Source organism: Phaethon aethereus, assembly GCF_964289735.1.
Source record: "Phaethon aethereus genome assembly, chromosome: 2".
Classification (NCBI taxonomy): Eukaryota; Metazoa; Chordata; class Aves; order Phaethontiformes; family Phaethontidae; genus Phaethon; species Phaethon aethereus.
Window position 1 is genome coordinate 14939786 of NC_138582.1, and position 21918 is coordinate 14961703.

Sequence of the window (21918 nt, forward strand, 5' to 3'; positions counted from 1 at the left end):
CCATTATAAATTCTATTATTCAACATTAAAAAGGTCAACAAATATAACTCTAGTGACTGCAAAGATTGTCTTGCTTACCTAGCAGTCTACGAAACACTGCACAAATAGTACAGGCTCTGCTTCTACACTCTCTGATTCTTGTATAGGTTGGCCTTACTCTAGCAGGTGTTCAGATCCTGAAAATTACTCCATTAACTCCTTGTATCAACCTTCCTGCTGAAAAAGCAGTGGTTCATACACTAACACTTACCAGCAGACACGCTAAGGGTGAATACTTGCAAAGAAGTCAGAGTAGACAAGCTTCCTTTAAGAAGCACTTTACCACATAATAATATTGATAGAAATGCTGGGCCAGCATGATGTGAGACAAACACAGTTAAATGGCCTCAGCTATTGCACTTTTTACACTTTAATTGTCTTGCTACCTAATCTCCCCTCCACTGAATGAAAGAAATTACACCAATAAAATTAAAGTTCTGCCAAAGTAACTTCTGCTTTGCTAGAAACACTCTTTTGGAAATGGACACATATGGTGGTGGCAGCTTGTAGCATAGCCATGGCAAAGGTCTATTGGCACACTTCTGCGCATCAGATGATTATTCCGTTATTTAAATACATAGGACTAACATCATCATCTCCAGCCACTTCAAATTCTGAAAGAACTAAATAGCAAGACCAACTGGAGGACCTCAGCAGTTGATTTCACTGGCAGGCATGTGATGCAAGGATGTTGCAAGTTACAAACTCAAATCCGGCTAGGCCATTCTGAGACTCTCATTTGGTCGTTATTCACATTCCCCTACATCAGTTCTAAGCGTGGTCTTCAGTGGTTGCATTATGCTGGATTCATACCGTTTGGGAATTTGTAGTGGCTGAAGATCACCAACTGGTAGCCCTTCTGGTGTGAAATATTTCAGTAATTCTTTAGCATCAAGCAATGTCAATGACTCCCGTTGGCTATCTTTGTGCCCCAGCAACTGCTCTGACGAATGTGCAAACATAGAAACTCTGAAAAAAGGAAAAAAAAAACCCTAAGAAATTTTTCTTCTTTTCAAAGTAGTAATCTTGTTGTATTAAAAAACAATTTTTAAAAAAACACTGCTAGTCTGGAGCAATTAAACTTATTTCCAAACATAAAATGAACAAGGTTGCTCCTTGAGAACATCTACACAAATGTTCACAATAAAGTATATTTGACACAAATTCTCTACCATCCTACTGAAGAAAGTAATTTCTTCAAGATTTTATAGCTTAGTTATGAAATACAACATGGAAAGAACATTATTCATCCTTTTTTTTCTGTTTATGGACCTGTAAGATAAAAAATTAATTCACGTTTAAAAAAAAAAAAAAAGACACATATAATATGTAGCAAGTGAACCATAAAGCCACTACTGCATGCAACCCTCCAGTTTATTTTTTCTTAGTGTCCTCAATCAAGTATAGCAAAGTTCTCTCTTTTCTACTGTAAAGCAACATGCTGTACACCGATTCAGGATAAGCAGAAGATAACCAGTTCAGAATACAATGAAATAAACATTAACTGACTATGAAACAGAAAGGTCTTTCAGGAAGCTTTTCAAAAGCTATTAGAACTAGCTATTAGAAAAAGCTATTAATTAGAAGGAAGAACTTTACCTGTTAGAGAAACAGAAGCCAATAATAATAATAACAACAACAACAGTAACAACAACCACCACCATGAGAAAGTATCACATCTAATGTGAGAATTTCTGACGTGCCAAACTCCAATCTAGGCCATGGCCAACTATGGCATTTGAAAGACAGAAATGGGATGGAAGTAACTAAGGAAAGGGCAGTTGGACATCTGGCTCTAAAGGTCTGTCAGCAAAAATGTTAAGACCCAAAGATCATGAAGTCTTATATAAAAGTGAGAGCTAAACTGAAATCAACAGGCTGTATTAAGTGACACAAAGGTCTATAGGTTTCAAACAGCACTGAAGGAAAAACAAAACCAAACATAAATTTCAAACGTAAAACCAATTGGATCTTCTACTTTAAAATTACATGAGACCCGATAGCAAGTCCTGACTATTTAGGAAATATGAGGAGATTAGAAACACATCGTACATGCTGACAAAAACTGCTGTATTATCTTTATTATTTATGCCCCAGAGCATGCTGGGAGAAAAAAGCTTTTATATGTTTTTCTACTACAGCTACTATTTTCTAGGAGTGCCCTTTTATTAATTTAGTTTTGGAACTATGTTACTTTTAGCTAGCTTTCAACTGTGTTTTGTTAATAAAAATCAAAGCAATTCTACTTTGAATACCAAGAAAATACACCTTTGGAAATGACAGAAACTTAGTTCTAGCCTTAAGCCATGTTTCTGCTGAAAGACTATTAATATATTTGAAAACAGTTTACAAAATGGCTATCAACATACACAGTTCCTCTAGAGTGATGTTCATTGGCCACTACAAAGAAAATCTCCAGTATTTAACCATTACCTCATTTTTTGTTTGTTTTTTTCAAAGTTTTCCAAATTCTGAAGAACATGTCTTTCTGGCCACTCCAATGGATTTGGCTCCATTAAATCAGATTCTGCAAGAAATATATGGTAGAAAATCCTTACTAGAAGTAAAGAATCTTGTTCTTTCAAGAAATATATATGTATATATCTCCTTTTATATACATATATATACACACAGCCCTTTTAAAATCTCTCTCTAAAAAAAAAAGTATAATTATAAGGAAAGTCTGCCTCATGCTGTGGTCAGAAATGTTTTCTGTATAATTTTTGTCACGGAAAGGAAAGCTATTTTTCCTTCTATTTTTCCCCCTCTTTTGGGAAAAGACTCTCCCTCTTTTAGTAAAAAACTGAAAACAGGTATGAAAATACATTAAAAGAGAATAGCAGTGTATTTTCTAAATAACGACTTACCAGAAGTCACAGTGCATGACCTAGTTTTACTAGCAACCTTCTGTACAACAGGCTTAGGAAAACTAGTGTTGCACCGGTCCAAAATACATTCTCTTGTAAGTTCTAACAAGTTTTTGAACTCATCAGTAGAAATAACTGGAGGCTGCTCAGTCAATTCCTTTCTCTCTATAAAAGGAAAGAGAAAGAAAGAGAAGCTACTGCACCTGCTAAGTAACAAAGAATAACTGGAGCCTGCTAAAAACCAACTGAACAAAAAAATCCCCACCCCAAAACAGTAACTCAAGTAAGTTAACTTGACACTTACTATTGTATCCTTAAGCAAGGCATGGGGCATGGGTGGTTTATTGCATCAGCAAGTGAAAAAACCTTAGCAGTGAGAATAGCTGAAATCACATATGAATCACTTTCTACAAACCTTTAATTTCTGCATATGTGCATTTCTGATTCAAACATTATCCAGGCGACCAACAGCAGGACTTGCTGAGCCTAAACATGAAAAGCTCTAGTCTACAGAGCCTCTTACCCACCTATTTTTACCACTGTTGCAGGAGTGTGGCTCCAATACAACTGATAGTCTGTTCTGGTCTCTTTGGTCAGAATATCAAGGGTCAGGTAGTTCTGATAAGATTTAGGATGACCAGCATATCCCAACAGTTCCTATTCAGTCTTCATCCTAATGGAGATGGGTACCTACTCAAAACAAACTAAAACAGCAGCTCTAAGGCAGCCCTAAGCTCAGGGTTAAAGTAGACAGGGATCTGAGGATGACTGCAAGTTGATGGGGTTGGGGAATGGAAGACAAGACTGTTAGCAGAAATCTTAATTTCCTTAAGCTGTTCTGTTAATGATAATACACTTAAATTATCTTCATAGTATGCGCTTTTCAATAATCTAGCCAATCTCTGAGAAGTATTTCTTGTTTTAATTGTGTCTCTTTTAGCAGTGGAATTAGAAAAAATCAGGACAGTCAAATGTACTTCTCTGCAAAGTCATGAAAATCTACAGAGGATGACCTTTCAGTTATTATTATGAATGATGTATCATGATAAATGTAACAAATATCCAATGCATACTTCTCCTCTGCTGTTTAAGACTTTTGCAAGAAGGGAAAAAAAAAAAAAAAATTCTGAAAACCATAAACCAGAATTCTTATTTTTGTAGAAGGCACATGCAGCAGTAAAGTTTTTTGGGGTGAAAAAAGCATTAAAAAAAACAGAGCAGAGAAAAAGTTAATTACCACAGAATTATTCCAAAACTATGCTCAAATGTTCAGAGTATTAGTGTAACAAACACCCACCAACTGTATTTTAAGTTCATCATTCTCTTTTCCTCAATATTTAAGTCATTATCTGACATACAGGCATGGATGTACTACAAGAAGTTTCTTTTTAAAGCTCTACTTTTTTCTTCAGTTATCAACTCACCTGTAAGCCATCACATTCAGTCAGAAATAAAGACCTTTTAAATGCTAGTTTGAGAACTACCAGTTCTGTTCCCATTACTTACCGAAATATTCCTTCAAGGCAAACACCTGAAGACGAGAGAGTTTCTTTTCTCTCTGTACAATCTCGTCTCCACAAAAATGCGGCAGAGACTTGATAAAGTCAGCAATATGATAGCCTGTACAGATTAGGAGAAATCTATTATTAAGATTCTCTCACAGGACTTTGGAGACACCAGGTAATTACTTCTTAAAAGAAGACATAAACACAGCACATACAAATTTCAAATTCAAAGGAAACAGACAGACTTTCAAATATAGCTAATTATAAAAAACAAATTAGGAAATTAATTACAATGGAATTAAGACACCGGGGGGATAACCTGGCATAGATGACTGACTAGCATTTCTGAATTTCTCTACAAAACCAATATAATGACAACACAATTAACATGACTGACATTCAAAGAAGGTAAAAAGATCCTAAGTTTGATACCAGGGAAGAAAAGTTTTCTCCCAGCACACAGTCAAGGACTTTCAGCCTTCTGACACCCTACTAATGGGATTTTAATTAGGACAAATGGTAAGCAGTTAGTCATATCACACACGGATTTATTTTGATAACAAGGAAATAAGAGCATGCAGGTCGCTGTGCTCTTTCTTTGGCGCGTTACTGAGAGCAAATACACGAATTAGCATAGTTATCTAGTACGTGTAGTTGTAACAGGACAACTACTCTAAGATAAATGTCTATATACATGCTCTTACCTAGTGGAGCTAATAATCTGCTAACTCATATCCTAACCACTCTGCAGGAATATGGACATTTGCCACGTAACTGAAGATATAATCATGAAAATCAGCCTGCCCGCTGGCCTTGTGTTTTTTATTTTAAATCATCAGTGAAATAGGCTTGTCAACAGATAATTGCCTAGATTTTAGGTATGGGCTGGTCAGTCTTTATACCAACACTACATACTTTTTAAAAGTTTAAGTCTTTCAAATTTGATTTGCATTAATATCACCTGGACAGCCCTGTACATTCAAACATTTACAACTAATCCCAGTTATGAGAAATGACCAACTACAACTTTATGTACTTGATTTTAAAAATATAGTAGTAGTAATTTGTGTGAATAAATAAGCTCTTACTATATTTTTATCAATCTGAAAAAATATTGCTGAAAGAATAGAGGTATTAATCAAAATGTAATGTTCCTCCTTTTTGTCTCCCTTTTAACACAGACTGGAATGAATAAAAGGAGCACATAAATTTTAGTAGCATTTGCCTGCATTCACATACTCCTAAATAAGTAAGTAATAACTCTTACTTGACTCTGTTTCTTCTGCTTTTGTCTTTAGTTTTCCATTTACTGCAGCAAGAGTGGCCGCACCATTGATCTGGCTGGCTGAATGAATCAAGGTTGCTTTACATCCTCCAGAGCCATTGCCTTGTAGCAAGAAATAATATCGGCAAGATTCTCCTTTCAGTTCAATTTCTGGAACTTAAAAAACATCAGGACACAACTGTGACACAGCCTCAGGAAAGCAGCTTTAAAACAAGCTATAATTCACCGTCAAATTCTTTCACTTGCTCTCTGCTGTTCTGTGAGAAATCTTACTAACATGTTCTTAGGACACACTCTAACTACAGCTGATATTTGCCCCTTAAAAAGCTACCAACTGAAGAGCAAGCAAAATAAATGAGCTACAGCAGCAAAGATGAGTTGGACTATGCTTATTGCTTAAAGTTAGCATGTTACCAGCACCGAACTCTGATTGCAGTGAGGGCCAGCTTTCCAAAGCAGGCTACAAAGTACATCTAGCAACTCTAACCACCAACTAAGAGATGATCTTTAATTGGTCTTGGTAAAAGGCAGTGCTTTAACTGGCAAAGTTACACTTCTACCATGAAACAATGAAGAGTTAGGCAGTGTGCTACATACATAACGATTAGAGAAGGGTCTGTTCTTCTACGTAATAACCGGCATTTTTGCATATGTGGATTGAAATAATGGTAAATGTTCACTGGAAGAACATGTATCCATAAAAGAAAGAGGAAATACTGTACACACTCTTCCCAAGGAAGCTGCATTATTCATTAACAAGAGTTTCACTCACTGCTTTACACTTGTGCATAGTCTGGGTGAGAGATAAACACATTCTATTTTTAATCACAGGCATACAGTATTCAGTTTTGAAAATAAATTAATGTAAGACTTGATAGTAACATGGAAAGGATGGGTCTGTTATCTTTTTTACACAAAAAAATATTTTATAGCACCCTGGTAGACGTAGAAATTGGGAGAATAAATACTTCTTGATGTATTGAGTTTTAAAGGTGAAGACACTTAATTCCATAAGATATTTGTAGTACTGTCTCAATAAATAACTTAAGAGCTTAACATTTTTTAGTATTTTAAATTTTGTAAGTTTTAAACATGAAGTATTCCAGTGTTTCTTGAAAAGTTTACATTGGAGGAGGAAGGGAAGAGAGGGGAAATACTACTACTTCAATATATAAATCCAGGGAAAGAAGAAAAGAACAAGGGAAAAAAAGATTCCAGATGTGCTTTCACAGAATCACTAGGTTGGAAAGGACCTTCAAGATCATCAAGTCCAACCATTAATCCAGCGCCACCATGTTCCCTAAACCATGTCCTGAAGTGCCACATCCACACGTTTTTTGAACACTTCCAGAGATGGCGACTCCACCACCTCCCTGGGCAGCCTGTTCCAATGCCTGACCACCCTCTCAGTGAAGAAATTTTTCCTAATATCCAATCTAAACCTCTCCTGGCGCAACTTGAGGCCATTTCCTCTTGTCCTATTGCTGGTTACTTGGGAGAAGAGGCCAACACCCACCTCGCCACAACCCCCTTTCAGGTAGTTGTAGAAAGCAATAAGGTCTCCCCTCAGCCTCCTCTTCTCCAGACTGAACAACCCCAGTTCCCTCAGCTGCTCCTTCTAAGACTTGTGCTCCAGCCCCCTCACCAGCTTCGTTGCCCTTCTCTGGACACGCTCCAGCACCTCAACATCCTTCTTGTAGGGAGGGGCCCAAAACTAAACACAGTATTCAAGCTGCGGCCTCACCAGTGCCGAGTACAGGGGCACAATCACTTCCCTACTTCTGCTGGCCACACTAGTTCTGATACAGGCCAGGACACTGTTGGCCTTCTTGGCCACCTGGGCACACTGCCAGCTCATATTCAGCCGGCTGTCAACCAGCACCCCCAGGTCCTTTTCCGCCGGGCAGCTCTCCAGCTCTCTCCCAAGCCTGTAGCATTGCATGCGGTTGTTGTGGCCCAAGTGCAGGACCCGGCACTTGGCCTTATTAAACCTCATACAGTTGACCTCTGCCCATCAATCCAGCCTGTCCAGATCCCTCTGCAGAGCCCTCCTACCCTCCAGCAGATCAACACTTCCACCCAGCTTGGTGTCATCTGCAAACTTACTGAGGGAGCACTCGATCCCCTCATTCAGATCATCAATAAAGATATTGAACAAGACCGGCCCCAGAACCGAGCCCTGGGGAACACCGCTTGTGACCGGCTGCCAGGCGGATTTAATGCTATTCACCACAACTCTCTGGGCTCGGCCATCCAGCCAGTTCCTCACCCACCCAAGAGTAAACCTGTCTAAGCCATGAGCCACCAGTTTCTCCAGGAGAATGCTGTGGGAGACACTGTCAAAGGCTTTACTAAAGTCCAGGTAGACAACATCTACAGCCTTTCCCTCATCCACTAGGCAGGTCACCTGGCCATAGAAGATCAGGTTAGTCAAGCAGGACATGCCTTTCATGAACCCATGCTGGCTGGGCCTGATCCCTTGGTTGTCCTGCAGATGCCCTGTGAGCACTCTCAAGACCAACCACTTCATAATCTTCCCTGGTACAGAGGTCAGGCTGACAGGCCTGTAGTTCCCAGGATCCTCCTTCCGGCCTTTCTTGTAGACGGGCATCACATTGGCAAGCCTCCAGTCTTCTGGGACTTCCCTGTTAACCACGACTGCTGATGAATGATGGAGAGTGGCTTGGCAAGCTCCTCCACCAGCTCTCTCAGTACTATCAGGTGGATCCCATCAGGCCCCATAGACTTGTGGGTGTCCAGGTGGTTTAACATGTCCTTAACTGCTTCCTCCTGGATTATGAGGAGTATATTGTGCTCTCCATCCCCATCTTCCAGCTCAGGGGGCCGAATACCCTTTGCATACCTGGACTGGCTATTAAAGACTGAGGCAAAGAAGGCATTCAGTACTTCAGTCTTGTCCTCACCCTTGGAGACAATGTTCCCCGCCATATCCAGTAGGGGATGGAGATTCTCCTTGCCTCTCTTCTTGTTGTTAATATATTTGTAAAAACATTTTTTATTATCCTTTACGACTGTAGCCAGACTGAGCTCTAGCTGGGCTTTTGCCTTTCTAATTTTGTCCCTGCTTGACCTAACGAGATCCTTGTACTCTTCGTGAGTTGCCTGCCCCTTCTTCCAGAGGTGATAAACTCTCCTCTTTTCCCTGAGTCCCAGCAAAATCTCCCTGTTCAGCCAGGCCGGTCGCCTTCCCCGCCAGCTCTTCTTACGGCACATGGGGACCGCCTGCTCCTGCGCCTTTAAGATTTCCTTCTTGAAGGCTGTCCAGCCTTCCTGGACCCCTTTGTCCTTCAGGACTGTCTCCCCAGGGACTCTCTCAACCAGTGACCTGAACAGGCCAAAGTCTGCCCTCCGGAAGTCCATGGTAGCAGTTTTGCTGACCCCTCTCCTTACTTCCCTCACAACTGAGAATTCTATCATGTCGTGGTCGCTAAGCCCAAGATGGCCTCCGACCACCACATCTCTCACCAGTCCTTCTCTGTTTGTAAACAGCAGGTCCAGCAAGGCACCTCCCCTGGTGGGCTCACTCACCAGCTGTGTCAGGAAGTTATCCTCCACACACTCCAGGAACCTCCCAGATTGTTTCCTCTCTGCTGTGTTATACTCCCAGCACATGTCCGGTAGATTGAAGTCCCCCACAAGAACAAGGGCCAGTGAATGCGAAACTTCTGCCAGTCGCTTATAGAAAGTCTCATCAGTCTCTTCATCCTGGTTCGGTGGTCTGTAACAGACTCCCAGCAAGATATGTGCCTCACTGGCCTTCCCCCTCATCCTTACCCATAAGCACTCGACTTGGTCTTCACAATCATTCATTTCTATACAGTCAAAACACTCCCTCCCATACAGAGCCACCCCACCACCTCTCCTTCCTTGCCTATCCCTCCAGAAGAGCTTATTGCCATCCATTGCAGCACTCCAGTCATGAGAAGCATCCCACCATGTTTCTGTGATGGCAACTACGTCATAGCTGTCGCGCTGCACAATGGCTTCCAGCTCCTCCTGCTTGGTGCCCATGTTGCGTGCATTGGTGTAGATGCACCTGAGCTGGGCTATCGATTTCAACTCTGGCACGCCCTAGGCTCAACTCTAGTGAGCCTGGTTTATCCCCTCTCCCCTTTTTTCAATAGTGAAAAAAGACTTCACTATTGTCCTGTTCCCCATTCACTTGATAATTCGAAGTATTTTCCCTTTCCAGTTTATCTTGGCATCTCAAAGCTCATTCCTCATGGGAAAGCTTTTATTTCTCATTTTAATCTTAATTTCTATTTGAGAACTAACAGTTCAAAGAATTACACCTTACCACAGACTGAAGAGATAATTGTTTGCAAATCCTTAATATAGTCAATTAGTGGTAGCCACTAAAAAATAGTTTTCAACTTAAATGGCCATGTTTCTCTTCCTATTCTAAATTTTACTCAAGAGGCCTAATAACCTACTGCGTTTTACTAATCACATTACAGTTAATACTTGTACAAAACCCTTCCACTGGATTACAGGGCAAAGAAGGATCCTCAGGGATCTTGTGCTCACTTGAATGCATTAGTAGTATCTCTCCAATACAGTGTAAATGCTGCTGCCATGATCATCCCTATAATTATATGCTCTCTGCTCTACCACTGCCAAACATGCAGAGATAATTTTGAATCTATATACTGAAAGCACCCACTCATGAGAATTAAGCTTCTTGCCCTGTTATACAGCTATTCCTACTACCTCTCAATTTTTTGCCTATCCCAAAACCTGAAAGAACATCAGTCTTTTGTCAGCCTTCCTCATCTGCATACTTCTTTACAAACACTACCTTTAGCAGGCAACAGAAGTCGCTCTTCCTTGGAATCTGTATGAATTATATCATTAGACCTCTGTATAAACAGCAAAATCACATAAGAAGTCGGAATCCTACATCTTATCCTAGGCAAGTACTTTAAGCACTGGGCTATCACCAAGCTCCTTTTAGCCTGATGTTTCTGGTCCCTACGAACCTCACAGTCACTACTTGTACAATGCCTCCACTTACAGGGCAGCATGCTGTATATTCTTACCTAAAATACTGGCTGACTGAGAAACTCCTCCCAGTCTTCATCTGCGCCGATTCTGTTCTCTCACTTCCTGAATAAAACTTTGAATCATTAGCACACTGTGTAAGAGTCGTCAGCGGCCACCCGTACAGCCCCAGAAGGAAGCAGGAGCCTATTCTCAATCACCCGTTAAGCACATTGGCTCTCAGTTAAGCACACTGGCTCTCAGGTGAATGGAGGCATCCAGCACTTCCTGCTGTTCTGTAGTTTCCTGGGAAGAGCTTGAAATTAAACCCAAGTGCACTGAAAAACCTCTGGAAATGCCTAAGTGAGAAGGGAAGCACTTAAGTGAAGCACACTGGATTTCCCTCTGTGGAAGCAAACCTCTTTGCCCACGGACTGTACAATCACCTTAGAAAGGCGAGTGGAAGCTGGATCTTAGCTGACAGACAGGAGACCAAAATGGTTTAAAGGAGATGCATTGTTTCCCTAAAGCTCGCCATGATGTTATTTTCAATTTTCCTCTACGATAAGTCCATATAGCTGTACTCACATTCACCAAAACTTTTTATGTCAATGAAGATGACAATCACTGACTTAATTTCACTGGAGAAAAAAACAAACATACAGAAAAAACCCACTGTATATATAGATATGCATATAGATAGAACCACAACAAAATATACCTGCAGTCATCTTTCCTTTACCTACCAGTAATGACCTTGGGCTTCCTAGCCATAAAGTCCTTCCATTTCTTGGCACTCAGCTGGGCAGGGGATGGGATCGCTACACTGCTTACATTACATGACAACGTAAATAAAGCTCCCACCTAAAGAATGAGAGTAAATACAATGCATGCAATATTACTGAAACCTATTTTATGTTTCATTCTTGAGCTCCTGATTTGGTATTATTTCAAATGTACTTCAACTGAAGAAAAACATCTTTACCCCACTCTTCCTTCATTCATATCAGTTGAGATAGAACATCATTTGACACAGAAGCTGTAAAAATTGTGCTTATTTTTTGCTCCAGTTGAGAGATTATTAACTGCTGAATTTCTATTTCATGCATAAAATGGTGTATGTTACCTATTACAAGTCTTTCAATAATTGGGCTAGAAAACACTTCTGTAGAGTAGTATCCAGAATGAAAAGAATTCAAAGATATAGTTGGCATCAGCGACTTTGCACTCCTTTGAAAAACATGTAATTTTTTTCCTCCCTACATATTATCCTTTTCCAATAATCAGATACAGGACTATGTTTATGTCTCTACATAAATTTCAGGCCAATAAGCAGTAATAGAAAAAATGCACAAGTATTTGAATACTGAAGCAATAAAACAATGCTTTTACAGCTATTAGAAAAACCTACAAATGTGTAGTATTTCCAGTAATAGACTGAAAGAAAACTCTACAAGAAATTGTTATCTTTAAAAGATACTCAGTTGAACATGTGCAGACTCTAAAAAGTAGCCTAAGAATGTGTTTGAACAAGTTTGGCTTTTTCTTTAAAAGAGCTAGTAGAAATGCAAGCTCTTAGACTGTAAAAGATATTTGACCAAATGTTCAGTATCCCCATGTAAAATTAAAATTACCTGGGATATCTATCAATAAAAAACTATTCCAAAAGATACTTCTGGTACAGCATTGGAAAAATTACTTCCTTCTGACTAAGCATAATGGAGAATGGAGTGGCAGGGGAGAAAAAAGTTACTAAAAACCTAAATAAGAAGCTGAAGATTAAACATACAGCTGGATAATGGAACACTAACTCCACAGTAAATAAAGAACACAAGTTACCCATTATAATTGTATCAGATTTATTTTATACACACTAGAAAACTTTCCTAAACCAGCAAACATTACTTTAAAATTCAGGAAAAACATTTTCAAACTAATATTGTGGCTATGAGTAATCATACTATCATTCCAAGGGGGAAAAAAAAAAAATCTCATAGGCTTGTAAATGTTTCAAGAGGTCTTTTTATCCAAAATCAGAATGGAAAAGGAGAGTATGCACATGCAAAATAAAAAAGCTTACCTCTTCAGACTAGCTAGATACATTTTCTAAGTTGCACATAATACCTGTCTTTTGCTAAAAAAAGTTGAATTATTATAGCACATAAATTACCTGTCAGGATAGTATTAAAAGTAGCAATATGTTTTAGGAGATTGAAACTTATCTAAGAGAAAAACGTTCAATGTGCTTACAAATTTTCAGGACCTGTATAGCATGCACCTTTAAAAAGCCAAATTTGCTTCAGAACTAAATATTGAAGGAGTTTACACAGAGACTAGGTTAAAGAATATTATTATTGTATCTTTTACGAGCAGTGTACATATCTTTATTTTTCTGCTAAGCCTAAATAAAAAGAAGATTTACCTTCCCAGAAAGAGAAGAAATCTGGTCCAAAAGCAGTTTAGATGTCTCCTTGATACTCCTTCTTGCCAGGGTCCTGAACAGAACAGTTTAAGGAATCTCATCTTCACAAAGAATTGTATGTATCTCTATTTTATAAATCATGTTTCCATCATAATTCAAATAAGGATTCCAAGTGTATATTATTGGATACGCCAGTGCCACAAAATATATGAAACTCATCTGTCCAGGTAAAGTGGCACGCTTGGAAATGTTATATGATGAAATACACCACTGACACCTTCAATACAGGCAGGCATAAACAGATAATAATATATTCAAAAACCTGGCAGGCTTATATAGCTACTATTGTTAACACCAAAGCTAGTACCAAAAGTACATAAATTTAAAACCAATATGAATACACTTTGAGACTTCTGTAGCATACACAACTGAAGACAAAAAAAAAAAAAGTATGTGGCCATACCTTGCCACAGATTTTGTACCTACACAATAAAAACATGATTTGTGGAAAAATGTTTCTATATTGCAAAGCACACTATATACATCAAGGAGTAAGGCCTGGGGTTTTTTTAAACTGAAACACCAGTAAATATTTCTCTATTCTTTCCCAAGAAATAGCATACACATTGACAGATAAAATACACATGCAATAGTACAAAAAATAGTTGGTTATTGCAGGTGTAATTTAAATTTCAACATAAAAAACTCCAGTTGTGAAGAACCACTATGACCATTTTGGCAGCCTAGAATGGAACGAGTCCTTGCGAATCCTCATGAGTTGCTTGCATGGATAGATCCTGATTTTTTCTTTCTGCTATCGACCTTGCTATTAGTAGTTTATCCTTAAAAAGGATACAGTTCAAATTCCAGATCCGATATAAAAAAGGAGGGTAGATCAGAGAGCACTACTAACTGTAAAAATTCTAGTGCAGGACCATAGTAATGAAAAACCTGAAAAAGAGGTCAAATAAAATATCTGTAACACTATATATGATGTTATCTCAGTAGAACTTCCTCAAGTGTTTTGCTAGAGGCATTTGCCTTGCAAGTACATCTGAAAGAGGTATAAGAGAATATAAAGAGAAAAACATATCACAATGTTATATTAAACATAAGTGTATAAAAAACAAGGATGGTATTTAATTCTGTTTAATAAAACTTACTTCCTAGAATGTCAACAATTGCATCAAATGGGTTGTAACTCTTATCCAAATTCAAAGAAAAATAAAATCTACCAGGAACAGACAAATGCAATCCAAAATGTACATATTTTAACAATTAAATTAATAATCTCTTAACTGATACCAGTTTTCATGAACACTCATTTCTGTTTTCATCAACAAATATGATTCTGGAGTTCCCATTAAACATCTACTTCCAGTGGAAAACATGAAACAGCAACAGCAATTTCGAAAAAACCAAACCCACCCTTTCAAAATGAAGCAGAAAAGATAAAGAATTCACAAATAAATTACATATTTTGAGCATTAAGATCGAAAAAAGTCTCAATATCTACTTAAAAAAGTTTTGGTATCGCGTTCCTCAGAGCAAACAGATGAAATTTTAAGGACCTGTTTTGAGAACACAATGAACAGAAGCAGTATTCCTCAATCTTATGCAATCATTACTTTTATGTGTAATTTTCAATTCTGAATAAGGTTTCCCCAATTACTAATTTTCCCAGGAAAGTAAACCAGATTAATTCTAGTGGCTCAAAGAAAGATCAAGAGTAATACTTGCCTCTGGCAAAGCATCAGTGTTCTTCAATTGTTGCTCCTTTTTAACAGCAAAGCAAGAACTTAAATGTGAAGTGCTGAATGTCTTTGCTGAAGTGCTCTTCATACAAAATTCTGGAAACTTAACTTCTGATCCAAACTGGAAAAGAAGAGAGACAATAAATGTTTCAAAAGAGAGAGAAAATTTATTTCTCTTCAGCCAGTTATATGTATTATTAAACAATTAGTATTACATTTGTTTCCAGCAGACCTGTAAAACTAGGCAAAAATATTAGACTCAGGTGTAACCAACTACTATATCCAAAACCTTAACACTGAAAACGTAAACAGTGTCTTTCACAGTCACAAAGATACCAGTCTTTGCAGAAAGACTAGACATGATTGCAACAATGACTTAGAATTACATGATAATGATTTGTGATAGACACAAAACAATCCAATTTTGAACAAGAAGTTCTAAGGCAAATGTTTCAGAGGAGACCATCTGGACTTCTTAAATTCAGATCTTGATGCCTGATCTCATTTATCCTTTCATCATGCTAAAAAGCAAGTTGTTCCCCCACCCACCCAGATATGTTGCACATTACCTCTTGGAATCGCATTGCAAAAATCAAATTTGGCTTAAAGCATAAAATGCATTGTACAATGCATGCTTTAAATGATGTACACAGATGCTTTAAAAAAATAACCTTAGCTGAAAAAAGTTATTTTACCTTTCTTTCCCATATCTGAATATTTCCCCTCCAGAGTTCTTTTAAATCAATAATATTCATGACATTATCTGAAGATACAAAGTCTGCTGATAGATAGTCTGCAATCTTTTGCCAGGTACTGTAAAAATAAGGAAGAATTAATCTTACTGAATTTAGTATTACAAATTAACATGCAGTGCAATTTGACTGAATTTACCCACCCTCTCTTAGCGCTGTATAGTCTTGTGTACGTTACACAGACATATATAGCTTTACATTCACAAAGTACAGTATGTTATAGAATTGCTGGTGCAGGCTCTGTGAGGGAAGTTGTTCATATCCTCCATGAACGTGACAACAAGGAACTTTGTCAATAATCAAGTAACACCAGGAACAGCAAGCTGCAGGCATACCACAGCAAGGTTGGGTGCTAGAAGCCGGAGCAAAGCCTGGTAGCCATCACTGGGGCTATCACTGGTCCATCTAGACAGTTTAAAGTTAGCCTTGTAAGTAGCGGTACGACTGCAGAACACCTATTACCCAAATTCAACATCAACAGAGGAAGAGAACAGCCAGTATCTGTGGGTCCTACTGGCAGTCTGCCTGCTAAGACAATCAGCACCATCAACAGAACAGAAAAAATGACAGAACTTTCATCAGAGAAACTGTGTGCCCAAATGGCCTCATTTTACATAAAAGGCAGCAGAAAAATTTTATTCAGTCAAAAGCTGCATGCACAGGAAGATATCCATGAGCACTGAGCTCAAGTGTTCACGGAAGTCACTGCAATTAGTTTATCTTCCTCTGTATACCTTAGGAAGTACTATATAGTAGGTATAACGCATTCAACTTTTTAATTTTAAACAGTTTTGTTAAGTTAGAATTAAGCTTAACCCATATATTCTAAGAAGCAAATTTGAATCTTTTGGGTGTGGAGGGGGGAGTGCCAAGTTATTAAATACCAGCACAATAATTTACTGCACAGAAAAAACAACTACTGTAGTTTATATTGAGACATATCAAGGCCTACTTACATCAATTAGAGGAGGACAGTAAGGAAATTACTGGACTTAATTTCAAACCGCATTAATAGTGTTAGTGTTAAGACTCTTCAGAAGCATACAGGAAGTAACTGATCCTTTATATGCCATTTTTCAAGAAGGAAATCAGACACACTTTTTTCTCCCCTTAAATGTAGTATCAAAGGTAATATAAAATGTAAAGTAAAACCAATAGAGTTATACATTCATTTAAAAAAAACTGGAAAACTATCATCAATCCAAGTTATTGTGTAGCATAGTAAATCTTCAAAAGATAGAATACACCTGAAAGGTGATAGAATGCACACTGAAGCCACTAGTGATGGAAAGTGAAAACCAAAATATATTACTTTCTGCTCTCATAGAAACAGGTACAACAGAGGGCTTGCTTTTTTGCCTGCCCCTCTGGTTAGGGCATGTATTTAGAACAAGTTAGCATGAGTAATTCCTCCCCTCAAACAATAATGGAACACAAATCATGTATTTTCAAAGTACAGATGTAAAGTACTAGAGACTCTACAGTGTTTTATTTTCAAATAAAATGCTTTAAAATAAAACACCAACATATACTAACACAAAACAAGAGTGACCTTGTTTGTAGACCTAAAATAAAGAGCATACCCTTTAGAGTCATTCGCTGCGATGGTGATTTGTGCAGAGTGCCATTCCCTCAGGTGTTTCAGGGCACCAATAGCAGGTAAGCAATCTTTTAACTTGGGTCCATCTCGTTCAACTGCTTGCAGTATTACATCAACCATTGCTCTGCCTATAAAAACAGTTACATACGACTCAAAGTACCATTATTCAGTGAATGGTCCAGTCATTTACAGATAGACTGATTACCACTGACTGCACTGAAATGGCTTAAAGAGTAACTTTCAGTAACCTCAGCAAGATTTGAAACACTTTTCACACATTTTAGTTCATCTCTGGCTGCTCCTCTTAGATTTAACACAAAATAAAGTTAAATATTTTGGCATTCCCTCAGTTACAGAAGCTCTATACCTTTCTCCTCTCTCACTCAGCACTGTATTTGACAGATTAGAGTCCTATATCCATGTCTCCAGTACAACTATGCTATGCCATTTTCCTCCTTTTAACAACCCTGAACTGCCTATTTCTCATGCTTTCTGCGTTCAGTTCCATTGCTATCCCAACTCAACTACTGCAACATCACGTAACCCTAGCATAGAAGGTGATATGCATCTCTGGTTTATAAAAACTGTGTCCCATATTTCTGATCTATGTTTCTTCACAGCTTCTTGGCTTCCATCCACAAGCCATCAGCTGGCAAGTCAGATGTAAGCCTGATGTGAACACCTTCAATTTTCTTCATAAAAAAAACTTCCTGTGGTTGCATGTTGAATTTCATATTGCTTACAGTCTATTACTACTTAAGACATTTCAGATGGAAAAATTAATTATATAAATAGCTACCTTAAACTCTACTGAAACACAGTCTTCCAGAAAAACACGCAGCAAAATGTAAGCTGATCTGAATGCCAATCACGCTCAAGTTCCTTAAACTACTTGCAAGAGCTGCATACAAGTTAATTAAATTAACAAACTGACATCCTCTGAATTTTTTCATTTGACTATGATTTTACCAGCAGAGTTTCCACAGTAATAATTAACAAGATAAAGCTCAAATGAGATGGCTTTTTAAAGAGAGATTACCTGGGGCAGGCAGTTTATCAGCTAACTGATGCAGACTTTCTGCAGCTTCATCATAGATACTAAAAATGAACAGAAACATGGTTGGAAACAAAATATGAATAAAGTAATTTAGAAACAAAAAAGTTACATCAGGTAGTATTCATTAGTTATAAGTATCTTATATCTTTAAAATTCTGCACAAACATACATAGGCAACGAGATATACTTATCTCCCTTTTTACTGAGGCAGAAGTAGGCCAAATTATTTCAAAACAATCTGCAGTAAAAGTGGAAGTAGGATTCAAGATGGATTAGTAAGAAACTTCTTTCTGTATATATAACTGTCAGCTATTAGGAAACTGTTCAGTTACTCTACAAAAATGATCTGTAGCTAAAAAAATTAAAGCTATGTTAAATGAAATAGAATTCTTTTCAGTAGTAGTATAGAATTGTTCACAGTTAACTGTTGCTTTGGTAATAACTTTTACTTGTTAAATTTTCTTGATTCCCTTGGGTTATTACTGTTAAATGTCAGATCACTATACTTTCAATAAAAATAATAGCGTCCATACTCAGTCATAAACAGTGACTCTCTACTGTTATTGTCATCTTCCTCAAAATTTTGTATGGCTCCCAGGCATTCGTCAATACTTCTTTGGAGAGAGTCTTCGTTTTTCTGTGTGTCAAAATTTATTTCCTCCCAGTCAGAACTGCAGAACTAATCAAGCAAAAAGAATTTTGAACATCACAGTTTTAACTTGCACTAGAGACAGGCAGACAGCTGAGGAACTTATATTCTGAAAAAAAAGATGTCTCACCTGATAATAACCACATATAACATGACTCGCAAAATACCATTTCTTTACACCTGGAATACCAGCCACTGAACATGCTGCAAAGGGATAAAACAATTATTGAAAATAATCAATCCATTACAATCTGTTCTGCCAATTATAATGAGCATCTCTGTGGAAAGACTGTACGCGAGTCATTTATGTGCCATAATGACTTAAGTTCTACTGTCCTTTGGCATCATAATTCAGGTCTAAACATATTAAAGTGTAGGTGAGTGTCTTGGAAAGTGTCTATTACTGACCCGCTGACTGTCAATGAGTAAGAAAATCTTTGACCTCTTCTCCATTCTGGGCAATACTGCTCTCCATTTGCAAAGTTGTATCATACCTGAACTAAATCACAACTGTCATAAATACGGTTTATTCAGTTCACAAAATGAGATACTCTCTCAACATTTGTATGCAAGAAAAATCACAGAAGTTGCAAACAGCTTAACATTCCCATCTTCATTAATTTTAACAGCATATAGTGGTTTCCCTACATGAATCAGAATTACATGACAGCTGTGACCAGACGAGCCTTAGCAGCTCAACATGAGATTATCCAAATCAAGAATTAAGAAAGCATATTAAAAAACAAAAAAAACCTCCAACACCCAATCCCTAAAAGTACTGAAGCAGATCTTCAGAAATCTATTTTAAAATGATAAAATGATTTAATAAATATTCATGGAGTAGGATTCTGAATTGCTACCCAACAGACAAATACTGCTTCCACTGAAAAAAAATCAGAAGAGTTCATAGGATTACAGAAAATATCAAGCTGCCCACCGATGGGAGAAACAACCCCTTCCCTACTCTTCTTTGCTAAAATGGATTGAAATTTGTCAATCTTTCAAACCCGTTGTCTTTCACTTCTTGTGTCTAATCTATTTAATCACCTCCTAACACCTCAGCTGCTGAAGTGACATCAATTGAAATGACATCACAGGAATAGTAGCAGCAGGAACAGTCCTGTGTGCAGGTTTAGCATACTGCAGAAGCTGGTTTCATTAACTTTCTCACTTGTTTCACTTAGATCATAGAATCATACCATACTTTGGGTTGGAAGGGACCTTTAAAGATCATCTAGTCCAATTCCCCTGCAATGAGCAGGGACATCTTCAACTTGATCAGGTTGCTCAGAGCCTCATACAACTTGACCTTGAAAGTTGCCAGGGATAGGGCATCTACTACCTCTCTTGGCAACCTGTGCCAGGGTTTCACCACCCTCACTGTCAAAAACTTCTTCCTTATATCTAGCTGAAATCTACCCTCTTTTAGTTTAAAACCATTACCCCTTGCCCTGCTAAAAAGTGTGTCCCCATCTTTCTTCTAAACTCCCTTGAAGTGCTGGAAGGCTGCAGTAAGGTCTCCCCGGAGTCTTCTCTTCTCCAGCCTGAACAACACCAACTCTCTCAGCCTGTCCTCACAGAAGACGTGTTCCATCCCTCTGATCATTTTTGTGGCCCTCCTCTGGACTCACTCCAACAGGTCCACGTCTCCCCTGTGCTGAGGGCTCCAGAGCTGGACGCAGGACTCCAGGTGGAGGTCTCACCAGAGTACAGCAGAGGGGCAGAATCACCTCCCTCACCCTGCTGGCCACATTGCTTTGGATGCAGCCCAGGATGTGGTTGTCCTGGGCTGCAAGCGCACATTGCCAGCTCATGTCCAGCTTTTCATCCACCAGGACCCACAAGTCCTTCTTGGCAGGGTTGCTCTCAATCCCTTCATCTCCCAGCCTGTACTGATACCGGGGGTTGCCTCAATCCAGGTGCAAGACCCTGCACTTGGCCTTGTTGAACCTCATGAGCTTGTCCAGGTTCCTCTGGATGGCATCCTGTCCCTCAGTGCGTGTCAAACGCACCCTCCGCTTGGTGTCATCTGCAAACTTGCCGAGGGTGCACTCCATCCCACTGCCTATGGCATTGAATAAAATATTAAAGATATTAAAGAGTATTGGTCCCAATATGGACCACTGAGGGATACCACTTGTCACCCATCTCCACCTGGACATTGAGCCATTGACTGATGACTCTCTGGATGTGACCATCCAACCAATTCCTCATCCACCCAACAGTCTACCCATCAAATCCATCTGTGTCCATTTTAGAGAGAAAATAACATGTGCCTAGGCCATAACATTTGCCTTACCTTACTGTACATTACTATATTTACCTGGAAGGGTGCTCACATCTGCATTTATAGATGAGTTACAGCTTGCTTTCAGAAGCTGATAAACGTCTGAAGCAGCCCCAGCTGAAAAAAAAAGATATTCTTAAAACTACTTAATTACAGAAGTTAAGTCTTGCTTTCTTGCAAAGAAAGTTCAGTTTAATATTAGAATTTGAGTGGTTGGTTGTTTTTTTTTTAAAAGTCAACTACAGATTTGCAAGAGTTTAAAAAGGCAAATTTTGTAAAATTCTCGTTAAAGTAGTACCCGTCTGAGGAATGCTCTACGGACTTATATAGCAGTGTCGCAATAAAACACAAAGCCCCCTAAACTCCTGAAGGTTTAAGACATTAAAGACTTCTAGACTGAAATCAAAACGGGGTTTTAACGAGGCAGGATCCAGAAAAGCCCGCACGGGCGCAGACCCGAGACCAGCGACGGCGAAGAAAAGCCCTCGCTGGGTGAGCTGGGGAGGGCCCCGCGGCAGGCGGCTGCCCACCCGGCGCGGCCTCCATTCGCCCGCCCAGCCTCCCGCCCGCCGGCCCGGCCTCTCACGGCCGCACCTGCTGCGGGGTCGCCTGCTGCGGCACCCTCGGCCCTGAGCTGCCCCCAGCTCAGGAGCAGGACGTAGCGGTCCATAGCCTGGTCGGGGACGGAGCCGCTGCCGCC

General features: G+C 38.9%; 1 protein-coding gene across 1 annotated transcript in view; it reads right to left on the reverse strand.

Annotated features, from left to right (window-relative positions):
* MTBP (MDM2 binding protein) overlaps positions 1-21888 on the reverse strand; it is a gene marked incomplete at both ends in the record, with an annotated part of 35739 nt that extends 13851 nt beyond the window's left edge. The window contains 16 exons of the mRNA XM_082014634.1: positions 853-1008; positions 2473-2566; positions 2907-3071; positions 4413-4526; positions 5679-5852; positions 11444-11561; positions 13120-13192; positions 13976-14070; positions 14860-14994; positions 15569-15686; positions 17209-17353; positions 18265-18323; positions 18816-18961; positions 19062-19135; positions 21255-21335; positions 21813-21888. Coding sequence (XP_081870760.1) covers positions 853-1008; positions 2473-2566; positions 2907-3071; positions 4413-4526; positions 5679-5852; positions 11444-11561; positions 13120-13192; positions 13976-14070; positions 14860-14994; positions 15569-15686; positions 17209-17353; positions 18265-18323; positions 18816-18961; positions 19062-19135; positions 21255-21335; positions 21813-21888 — 1823 coding nt within the window. The remainder of the gene's footprint in view (positions 1-852; positions 1009-2472; positions 2567-2906; positions 3072-4412; positions 4527-5678; positions 5853-11443; positions 11562-13119; positions 13193-13975; positions 14071-14859; positions 14995-15568; positions 15687-17208; positions 17354-18264; positions 18324-18815; positions 18962-19061; positions 19136-21254; positions 21336-21812) is intronic.
* Between the last annotated feature and the right edge of the window lie 30 nt (positions 21889-21918).